Source organism: Squalius cephalus (genome assembly GCF_949319135.1).
Source record: "Squalius cephalus genome assembly, chromosome: 22".
NCBI lineage: Eukaryota > Metazoa > Chordata > Actinopteri > Cypriniformes > Leuciscidae > Squalius > Squalius cephalus.
In genome coordinates this window covers 4,900,920-4,912,776 of record NC_137143.1, presented here as the reverse complement: position 1 = coordinate 4,912,776, position 11,857 = coordinate 4,900,920, and the positions used below count along the sequence as shown (strand labels likewise).

At 36.2% G+C, this 11,857-nt stretch overlaps 1 protein-coding gene across 1 annotated transcript; it reads left to right on the top strand.

The window, feature by feature from the left end:
- Positions 1-236: 236 nt before the first annotated feature.
- On the top strand, positions 237-9,991 carry inpp1 (inositol polyphosphate-1-phosphatase). Its single transcript, XM_079856774.1, has 7 exons — positions 237-452; positions 884-1,143; positions 2,263-2,475; positions 2,580-2,640; positions 6,374-6,574; positions 7,459-7,633; positions 9,269-9,991. The coding sequence occupies exons 3-7, from the start codon at positions 2,272-2,274 to the stop codon at positions 9,738-9,740; spliced, it is 1,113 nt and encodes a 370-aa protein (XP_079712900.1). The 5' UTR covers positions 237-452; positions 884-1,143; positions 2,263-2,271; the 3' UTR covers positions 9,741-9,991.
- Positions 9,992-11,857: the final 1,866 nt, after the last annotated feature.

Genomic DNA, 11,857 nt, shown 5'->3' with positions numbered 1-11,857 from the left:
CGGGAACACTGAATAGAATTTAGCTGTTGTTTGTCTTTTTATTTTTTTATTTTTATATTTGTCCCTCGTTGATTTCTTTCAATTCTTCCACATAATGGTAATGCACCTTTTACGTTGGCTTGCCAATCCGCCATAAAACACCAGAAGAAGAGGAACTCTCTGCACGTCCCTGGTTGTTGCAGCGGAATTATTGATTAAAGCTTAGTTTATCAGACTGAAATGCATGTTCGTCTTCTGCAGAGGGCGGTATTGATGAACGAGCTCCTCTTCCTGCACTGAAGCCGCCTTTCCACTGCATTTACTTTCTTTTACTGTCTATGCACAGGACATGACCAGAGAATGTCTAATATGGCATGACAGCGGACAGCCGTCGGACCGGAAGTCATTCATTTCCAATGGAGAGTAGTACGGGAGATGCGTGGAGTTCCGATCCAGAGCCGTTGAAAAACAGAGTTACGACACTCCTATAGACCGCCGTATTTAACGGCTATGTTCCGATCATTTGCGTATGCGGAAATTTCGGATCCGATTTGAGCTTCGGATGCGTTGAAATATCTGAACTTCTGCGGCTAGACCATAGACTGTAAAAAAAGAGACCGTATGCAACCTGTCGACCGGATGTGATGTAATCAAAACAATGAGCGCGAAACTAGGATTACCAATATTTTAACTCTTTAACGTTATTCTGTAAAGGTTATTGATATATTTATGGCAGAAATAATTATTTTATAATTATTAAATCAATATTTTTATTGATTAGCTCTATAAAATCGACTGTGTTTTTATTTTAGATGTGTTGAGGGTCATTTGTTTTGTGTGGATATATTCATGCATGCATGCATTACATTAATTAAAATCATTCATTTTACCATTGTGAATACAGCCGAGGGTTGCTTTGCTTCACGACTGCCGCTAGGGGGCGAATGCGACAATCGTATGCGAGTGACGTGTGCAGTGGAAAGGCGGGGAAATGCGCTCATTTCCGAGGCGTTTCCGTTATCTTGAGTTAGAAGAATCCGCAGGTCACGCTTCTGAGATGATGTGTGCGCGCGCCCTCAGACACAGCAGGATCAGATTCAGAGAGTGACATATAGGAAGCGCGCGACTTCAACTCGAGGACAACACTGCGGATTCATTTCAACGGTATGAGCTGCAATTATTATGTGTTTACTTTATTTGTTAATGTTAGGTCTATCCAGTAATTATACAAGTCCAATAATATGAATAATAATGCAAGTCAATAATACAAATACAAGTGATTCTATACAGATGTGTGTGTGTGTGTGTGTGTGTGTGTGTGTGTGTCATGTATACGTACTTGGGTTCTGTGTCTTTGTTTTTGCGTGTCTGTAAAGGTGACGTAAACAGTGTAACATTATGAAAAAATGTCTATATTCGTTCACCACAGCTGTGAATTGCTTTTTAAAGTAATCATTAAAATATCGTTTTAAGTATATCCTGATATAATTTTCACTATGTATTGATGTCATACATTTGCATGTCTATTTGCATTTATTTGCACCATTCCCAATATTTGAGTCCAAAGTTGAACAAGCAGCATTTGTACATTCATACAATACACTCACTGTGTAAATCACTTTACATTAAATTAGTCTTCAGTGTTATGATGGCTTATCAAATGTCTTAGACACTCAGTAAACTCATGTGTTCTACATCTGTGAGGCATTTCCTGTGATTTGATGTGCACAAAGACATCTCGTCTGTCATTGTCCTCGGGTGTTCGTCGTGATCTTGAAGTTTTTGTCCCAGTTGGAGCTCTTTTTTTAGGTTGATAATAGTTTTGAAGCTTGACCTTATTTTCTCTTGACCCATTTAGTGTTGAAACTGACATACTTAAAAAAAAAATTTTTTTTTTTGAGATATCAACCTAAAATTAGGAACACAACTTGTCCAGATTTTTGGCTTTGATTTTCTTTTAGAGTACAACATGTTTTGAAATATATATATTTTATATAAAGTATGAAGAATTACATTTTTACATAGTACATTTTCATAAACTCAAAATGTATAACTTAATTTATCTTTTTTAAAACAAGTCCAATCTTACGTCTATATTCCAAAGCATTCTTGAATTACAACCATTTAAGTTCAGAATGTGCATTTTAATGGTTATGCAAAACCATTATGTGGTAAATGGGTTATGGGTTAACATAAAATGGTTATGGGGGGGGCACTTAAGGGGTTGAACAGCATCATTATGACTATAAGATGTATCCACAGCTGAGTATTTGTGATTCGCAGGTCTCCAGTATGGCAGAGTTGCTGCGGTCGCTCCTGAGCGTGGCAGAAAAAGCTGCAAATGTGGCTCGCGTCTGTCGCCAAGAAGAGTCTCTTTTTGAGCTCCTCGTACAGGAAAAGACGGGAGCTGATAAAAACAAGAAATTCGTCCAGGACTTCAAGACGCTTGCTGACGTGGTGATACAGGAAATGATTCGCCATGATGTTTGTGCCCAGGTTCTTAAAAATAAAGCTTTCATTGAGATCAAAATTCATTTTAATTAAACTGATCAGTTTCTGTTGAGGGCTAAACATTCTTCATTCTTGCTTTATAATTATAGTTTCCAGAATTGACAGGCTTTATTCATGGAGAGGAGTCAAACAAGTTTGAGAACGGGCTTGGTGAGTTACCCTGTCATTTTTTTAATTGTGCTGCATTTGAAAGGATTTCATATTGCAATTATAATTAAATGTCATTCACCGCTCTTGTGGCACTTGATCTTTGACTCTTTAAGTCAGCATGAAAGGAAGACATGCAATGGTTTTTCTTCCGTGTATCCGAGTGGAACGGATTCTGGTTTTGCCCATAGGGAGTTGGTTGGATGGTTTGCTGTTGGTGGATCTCATGTGATTGACAGTTTGCCTCGCCCTGGGCTGGCGCCAGTAAACACCGTAGACCATAAACATGTGATCAGAGAAGAAAAGAGATGTCACTGAAAGGGTTGCACTTCATGACAGTACGTTACTTAGTTATTATCCGGTTATTGTAATTACTATAATAAGTACATAGTATGTACATGGGGAACAGGACTGAAAAATAAAGTGATTAAAGTTACGAGGCACATGCATTTAAAAAAAAAAAAAAATGTGCACAAATAAATAATTTATAATAAATGCTGCAATATTCCATAAAAAAAAAACAAGAATTGTCCATTTCATAGTGAATTTAACTCAACTGAAATATGGAAAGCTGGCATAATGTGGATTGTGAGACAATATAATTAACATTTCTTTGCATGCAGAAGTTGTTTAGATGATTATTTGGAAAAGTAGAATCAGATAAAATTATGCGGACGTTAAAACCGGTTAAAATCTGAGTTGAAGTACGGTATGTTGAGGTGTGCAGTGGTATAAGAAACTATATGATTTCATAAAGGATCCAAGCATTCGGTTGTAGACAACATAGGATTGTCCGAGTACCGAGCCCTGTGGGACTCCCTGTTAAGAAAGATGCATGATGCAGGAAAAAACCTTTGTAAGTGCTGTCACAGACACTGTTTACACCGAACTCAAGCAGATGTTTCTGATCACAGTTTTTAGCCTGACTCATGGGGGTGTGTATAGCCCTACTCGCACAGGACTAGTATTACCTGGTGACCTCTAGTCATTTGTAATAGTTGCGGAGGTTAGATAATATTAGAGTGATTTCTAAAGGATCATGTGATAGACTGGATGTCACGTGACAATGAAGACTGGAGTAATGATGCTGAAAATTCAGCTTTTCATCACAGGAATAAATTATTTTTTAAAGTATATTCAAATAGAAAACTATTACCTGGTGACCTCTAGTCATTTGTAATAGTTGCGGAGGTTGTCTGTGATCTTAATCCCGTGCGAATCGGCCATGTCATTTATAAAGTAAAAATTCCCCCGCTAATAACCTACCATATTTCGCCGAACACCGAGGTCCTGTGATGATATTAGTCCCGTGCGAATCAGCTGTGATTTGGCGGGGTCGTTTATAATTTTTTCAAGGTTTTTGTTTCCTGTGCACTTTTTTATCCATCTTTCGTGAAGAATGGAGGCTGCGTTGGAGTGTTTTGAAAGTGTTTTGGGTGCTGGGTCATATCGCTATACACCATACAACTATACAATTTGCAGAAAGAGAAAGCCATCAGAAGAGCAAAAACAAAAAGAATGATTAGATGGAGATGGATGACATGGAGGGCAGCGGTGAGGAACATTCTTCTGTTTATGATATCTCATACAGCTAGACCTACAGTACAGGCCAAAATGTTTGGAAACATTACTATTTTTAATGTTTTTGAAAGAAGTTTCTTCTGCTCGTCAAGCCTGCATTTATTTGATCAAAAATGCAGAAAAAAAAAATGTAATATTGTGATATATTATTACAATTTAAAATAATTGGTTTTCAATTTATTATACTTTCTGTGATGCAAAGCTGAATTTTCAGGATCATTACTCCAGTCCATCACATGATCCTTTAGAAATCACTCTAATATGATGATTCATTATCAAAGTTGGAAACAGTTCTGCTGCTTAATATTTTTTCATAACCTGTGATACTTTTTTAGGATACTTTGATGAATAAAAAGTAAAAAAAAAAAATGTTTTAAAAATAGAAATCTTTTGTAACAACAATATACACTACTGGTCAGTAATTTGGGGTCAGTAATTTTTTTTTCTTTCTTTTTTTGAAATCAATACTTTTATTCAGCAAGGATGTGTTAAATTGATAAAAAGTGTAGTAAAGAAGATTTATATATTTTTTTATTTTGAATAAATGCAGTTCTTTTGAACCTTTTATTCATCAAATATATTAGGCAGCAGAACTGTTTCCAACACTCATAATAAATCAGAACATTAGAATGATTTCTAAAGGATCATGTGATTGACTGGATGTCACATGTGACACTGAAGACTGGAGTAATGATGCTGAAAATTCAGCTGTGCATCACAGGAATAAATTATTTTTTTAAAGTATATTCAAATAGAAAACTATTATTTTAAGTTGTAATAATATTTCACAATATTACTGTTTTTTTTTTCTGTATTTTTGATCAAATAAACGCAGCCTTGATAAGCATTAGAGACTTCTTTCAAAAATATAAGAAAACTTAATGTTTCCAAACTTTTGACCTGTACTGTATATTAACGACAAAATATTTCCAAGCAATAGCCTATTGACATCATATCCGGGAGATAAGTCAGTAAATTCGAGTAAAATCACAGGCTTCGCTTATCCCGTGCGAATGGGTAATTTCTAAATCACACGAGGTCCCCAGATAATACTAATACATATGGCTTATGCCAGGATTTGATTTGAGGTTATGCAAACCATGTTTAAATCAGATGGGTGGGATAAAGCCAGTGGGGAGGTTGTGGCCGGAGCAGCTTGTAGGCAAATTTCGAGATGATAGTAAAAAGAATCATAGATATCATTATGGAGTATGAGGATATTGGAGGACCTAAAGAATATTTAGCATGAGATAGTAATGCAAATGTCTGTTTTGAGGCGTTCACGAGATGCCTGGGAATAACGTGTCATTGTCTTCATACCTGCAAACTCATCACCTTTCTGTGGAATTTGAAAGGAGGTTATTTATGAGGGCTTATGTATATCTGTGAATGTTCAGAAAAATTCTAATTGCTTTTTCTTTTCATCTTCTCTCTGTATGGTGCCTAATAAAGTAGCGCAGAGATGCTTTGTGCACAGGAGTAACTGCGGTCATTTTTCCATAAGTGTGTTTTCCATATGTCTACTTTTCCATAAGTGCCACCTACTTTTAGAGAGAGAATTTGCATTTTCATTCAGGCCATCTGCATAATCATTTAGTTGGCTGAAACTTGAGGTTTATCATTTAGGAAAAAAAAAATTTTCAAAATTTGAATAGCAAAGTCATAGGTTTTATGGTAATTTACAGTTTAGGATGTTTCCATGTAGTTTCATAAGAACGTTGCTACCTAAAAAACATGCAGTTCTATTCTAATTTAGAAAATTTCTGAAACGATTTTAACTGCTGATTCCAAACAATTAAAAAAAACCATGTTTTTTTTTTTATTTAACTGCTGATTCCAAGCTATTTTTAGATTTTTTATTTTATTTATTTTTTACTGCTGATTCCAAGCTATTTTTAGATTATTATTTTTTTATTATTATTATTTAACTGCTAATTCCAAGCTATTTTTAGATTTATTTATTTTATTTTTTATTTTTACTGCTGATTCCAAGCTATTTTTTAGATTACTATTATTATTATATTTTTTATTTAACTGCTGATTCCAAGCTATTTTAAACATTTTTTTAAACTATGCTTCTGTGATGGCAAATAACACTCAAACTCAGAGCTAGTCAATGCATTAATGGAATAAACTGTGATCGTATGTCCATCAGGGGAGAGTGTTACTGTGACGGTCTGTGCTCGGGAACAGGACACGACCGCTCTGTTGGCTAAAGTCCTGGATGGGGATCAAACCGCCGCGTCCCTCCTGAGCAAAGCCATCCATCAGGACCTTCAGCTCAGAGACCAAACAGCCGAATCCCTGCAGCTGTCAATCAGCCCAGCCGACGTGGGCATCTGGATTGATCCCATCGGTAATGCATTTATTTTCTGTCCATAAAATGAAATAATTTGTTTAACTTAGTTATTTAGTTTTACATGTGCAGCATTCTGCTTAGACTGTAACTGCTTAGACTAGTCTAACAAGTTAGTCATCTGATTTTTAGTCTTAAAGGGATAGTTCACCCAAAAAGTTCCCTTGATTTACAGAGTTATATTAAAAAATGTCCTGGCTCTTCCGAGCTTTATAATGGGAGTGAATGGGCACAAATTTTTTTTGAAGTCCATACAAGTGCATCTATCCATCATAAAAGTGTCCCAAACGGCTCCGAGGGGTTAATAAAGGCCTTTTGAAGCGAAGCGTTGCGTTGGTTTAAGTAAAATATCAACCAAAAGAGTGACGCATGTATGATGTAAGAGTAGCGTAAGCTTTGACGCCTCTCGCTGTTCAAACAAACAGGACTGGGCAACCGCGTTCATCATTACGTGGTGTGTCAAGTTCAAGTGTTACTCTTTTGGCGTAAGTCGGTGCGTACGGCCTCAGCTTGGAAGAGCCAGGACATTTTTTAATACAACTCTGATTGTATTCGTCTGAAAGAAGAATGTCATATACACCTAGGACGGCTTCAGGGTGAGTAAATCATGAGCTAATATTCATTATTGGGTGAACTATCTCATTAACTTAACTGTTTAACTGATCAGGTGTCATTGTTCAGTAGTTGCAGAACTGGTTGCAGGCACGTACAGGAGATAGTCATGTTAAAACTATGTGAAAAATGACTACAGAAACTGTGGCTGACACTGGAAACCTTGTTTTGAAACAATTCAACCTGTAGAATGGAAAACAAAAGTTCAATGCCTTATTTTTTCTCAGTGTGTGAATTGTTCAGGTTATCAATTAGTGATTTTCTTTGAACAGACGGGACAAGTCAGTACATTGAAGGGAAAGAGGAAGAGGAGCCGGATGAAGGCTTTTGTCCTTCTGGACTCCCGTGTGCTCTGGTTCTGATTGGGGTTTATTTACGAGCCACTGGCCAACCAATCATGGGTGTCATAAACCAGCCGTTCAACCGCAAAGACTCCACGGGTAAAGGGTAAGAGTGCTGCTTTACTGTGTGTAAGTGTAGTCACAGCTGAAGGGGTTTATTACACGCTTTGTAAATATCACAATAATAAATAAAGACCTTAATTAAATCTCTAAGTATCACTTATTAAAAAAAATCCAACAGTGAATTTTAAGTCTTAAAGTATTTGAGAATGGAGAAATTATACTGATTAAGAGTTTCAAGAACTACAATTATTACTTATTTCATATCTGTCACAGTGAGTTGTAGAGAATGCACGACAAACAAAGAAGTATCCAAAATAAATGGTCTTTATTTAGTCCACAAAAGAGAACTCAGGAGGTCGTCGGAGAAACACACACAACCATGTTAAACTAAGACGATACCGGGCCGGTTTTACATGCAAACCAATGGGTCAATTTGACAAAAAAGTCTCTAAAGATTCATGTAAAAACAGAAAACCGCTTTTGTAGCTTGTCGGAGACAAAAAAAAAAATCAAATATGAGAAATGAAGAACTACTTAAAAATATTCGGGTCAAACTGACCTGGTTTTTTTTAATGTTCAAAATTAGCTGCACAGACACTAATTAAAACATTCTTGTAGTAAAACTACTTGTAGTGACTTTCCATACTGGGGTGCAAATAACTACAACCAAGTATAAATAGTATCTAACATTATTTGTGTAAATACTGGCTTTACATCTGGTCCCCAAGCTTTAAAAGTATTGGTTTTCTCACACTTCTTTTCAGTGCTGCAACAAAATAGTAATTGAGAGATCCAAAAACATCATTTCACAGACTTTTTGACTATAAAACTCAAATAAATGAAGAAATTGAGTATTTTGCCTGGAATATTCTTCAATTTTGAGTAAACCTTGAGTCTTAAATTTAATAATTTCTCATGTATTCGTGTTTGACCAGCTCTAATGAAGGTTTTCTGTTTTTACCTGACTCTTTACTGTTTTACAAAATGTTGATTTTTGGTGAATTTCGTGAAAACTATGTGAATTTGAACCCAAATACAATCAATAGCTGCTTTTGCACCGACTGGCCGAACGGTTCCAGTTATATTCCCACTTGAGCTTGGTTCGGCACAGCACCAAAATGAACCGTTCTCGGTCCGGAATTCTCCGAACGGTTGAAAAAACCCCCCCATATCCATACCGGCTAATAGATGCGTTTTGGAAAGGCTACACAAATTTACACGTCAAAACATTGTCTACCTTTTATACACTTCACTTTAATTCATCAGTTTAATAAATTAAGCAAATTATTTAAACTGACGCATTACTTTTTAGTAACTCCAATATTAATGTGTACATTTATAAATGCTTTACTCATCACATCAAAAAAGTAATCTGATTACATCATGCACGTTACTTGTAACATGTTACTTTTTACTCATTACATCAAAAAAGTAATCTGATTACATGAAGAGTTTTGGCCCAAAAGTGGCTAATGCAAGAGATGTGTTTCGGAGAGGCTTCAGATTCATGTTGCATGCACGTTTATGTGAAAGAGTCACAAAATTTCAAGAAGAAATAAATTGTTTAACCACTGCTATCGAGTGTGGGTCAAAAACACATTAAGAAAGATTGAAGCTGTCATGACCCAATACTTTGGTTACTGTATTACATAATGTCCTGATTGTGTCCTGATTGTAGATGGAAAGGCCAGCACATCTGGGGAGTCTCGTACGGAGATGTGAACGTGTGTTCGATCACTCGGCCGTCGAATCCTCCGAGCGAGCGTTTGTCGGTTCTGCTGAGCTCCAGCGAGAGGCCCGCTGTGAAGAACGCGCTCGCCACGCTTCCCAGCGGATCGCTGATGTACGCGGCGGGCGCGGGATACAAGCTCCTGTGTGTGGTGCGGGGTCGGGTGGACGTGTACGTGCTGTCGGAGGGGAGCACGTTCAAGTGGGACTCGTGCGCTCCTCATGCGGTGCTGCGGGCGCTGGGTGGAGGAGTGTCTGATCTCAGCCAGTGTGTCACAGGTCACACCACTCAACTCACATACCATCAGCCACACACACACAGTCAAGGGGTGGACAGATGGGCCAACCGGGGAGGAATCATCGCTTACTTGGACTCCAGCGTTATTGAGAAAGTCGTGGAGGCGCTTGGTGGGAAGATATGACAAAGATATCATAATCTTATGTCCTTTTATGATTCTAGTTTCATAATGTATAGTGGCATATTCAAATGTTGTTTTTTTTAGGAGAAAAAAAAATATATATCATACTTATTTGCAAAGTTTTATTTTTTGGAAGAGTTTTCATTTTCAAGGGAAAGGGAAGCAATCACTTTGTTTCATTACAGATGATATCGCAGGTTTTACAGTTACTTGAGACAAAAGGAAAGCTAGAAACGGGCAGTTCTGTGGGTTTGGATTGTCATGCGTAACACATGGACATTCATGCCCTTTTATGGGGATGTTTTTGACTTATTTTTGACAAAAGCAGAAACATCATGAGTGCAATGACAGTCTCTCACCGGAACGACATTTGGCTTGAGTTGTACTTAAACCTTTACGGACATATTTAAGAAATATTGTGAAATATTATTACAATTTAAATGAACTGTATTCTATCTGATGTTGTAAACTAATGTATTCCTGTGATCAAAGCTGAATTTTCAGCATCATTACTCCAGTCTTCAGTGTCACATGATCCTTCAGAAATCACTCTAATATGATAATTTGCTGCTCAATTGTTAATAATGGTTCTTATTATTATCCATGTTGAATTTGTTTTTGTTTTTTTGCTGCTTAACATTTTTTATGAAAACCTTGATCATTTTTTTCAGGATTATTTGATGAATAGAAAGCACTTCGTTCTTATCCCAAACTTTTGAATGATGGCAAAAATATGAAGCAGCAAAAACTGTTTCAACATTGATAATAATCAGAAATTAATCTTGAGCAGCAAATCAGGATATTAGAATTCCTAATCACAGGATTAAATTATATTTTAAAATATATTCAAATAGAAAACAAATTGTTATAATATTTCAGCTTTTACTGTAATTGATTAAATAAATGCAGCTTTGGTGAGCAGAAGAGACTTCGTTAAAAAAGTCTATTATTCCAAACGTTTGACCACCAGTGTATGTCATATGAAAAACATTGCTTTACATACAGCAACCTTTGTTCAGTATTTATGGGATATTTGATGTTCAAGACTTATCATAGCTGTTACAGTCTGTAACAGTCTTTATTATGTATTGAAATATTAAATAATGAAGACTTTGAAAAAATTAAAATGAAAAATTGTTGTTTGGAATATTTGTTACCATGATGGAAAAACTTTGAGAGCAAAGGAGCTGATGGGGAAAATGTGTTAGACAGCTCAGAGGAACACTGATGCCCTTTTATGTGCACAAACCATCTAAAAGATCCTCATTTAATTCTCTCTCGGCTTTGTGCCAGTGCCAGTGCTTATGACTAGAAAAGCGTCACTTCACACTGTACACATACAGGCCATGTGATTGAGTCAATTTATAGAAAATACTGGATAAATCTGATCCGAATTGTGGTTACAAATCACATTTTCACATTAACAAAACCCTTTGGCTGTTCTTTAATGTGTCAAAATATCCACAATCAGCATTGATCAAAAATGAAGTGACTTGTTACGTTACATTTGCATTACTTTCTCTCTTTTCGAGGCCTTGCATGTGTTTCTGTAAGCGTTAGTAATGTATTCAACAACAACCACCTTCAGTTTCTTTTAAAAACACATTGAGAATATTATATTCTGAGCACTTAAATATTTCATTAGAGCGATGTGCGGCATACAAAAGATCTCTGAACATTACGAGTTTTACGTAAAACTCAAGTAACGTTTTGGTTACTTTTTGGATTATGAAATTATTTTTGCATGAAAGGTAGATCGAAATTAAGTTTAATAAAGTTATTTGCTTTGCAGAAGACATACAAATGTTATTTTTTACAATTGTTTGTGGTTCTAAATGGTAAGTACAATAGCCTATAGTCTGATAAAGGAATGGAAAAGAAATCTAGCCAGCATAATCTCACATTACACCAAACCGAGTAACCGTGGACATGAAGGCCAACGATACAAGTAGTGATCAGTTAACCCTTAATCACTCCTAAAAAAGGACAACACTTAAGGTCTTTGGGGTCATTTTGACCCCAAACTTTTAAAGAGCGATTGCATAAGGAAATATACATTTTTTATATGGAAACTATATATCATTTTTTTTATTTACTTCTCAACTATACATTTATGCTGT

Excerpts from the sequence above, each read along its gene's own strand:
- inpp1 (XM_079856774.1), top strand. The coding sequence starts at position 2,272 with ATGGCAGAGTTGCTGCGGTCGCTCCTGAGCGTGGCAGAAAAAGCTGCA. Across the intron at positions 2,476-2,579 it reads GCCATGATGTTTGTGCCCAG|TTTCCAGAATTGACAGGCTT; the intron begins GTTCTTAAAAAT and ends TTATAATTATAG. Across the intron at positions 7,634-9,268 it reads AAAGACTCCACGGGTAAAGG|ATGGAAAGGCCAGCACATCT; the intron begins GTAAGAGTGCTG and ends TCCTGATTGTAG.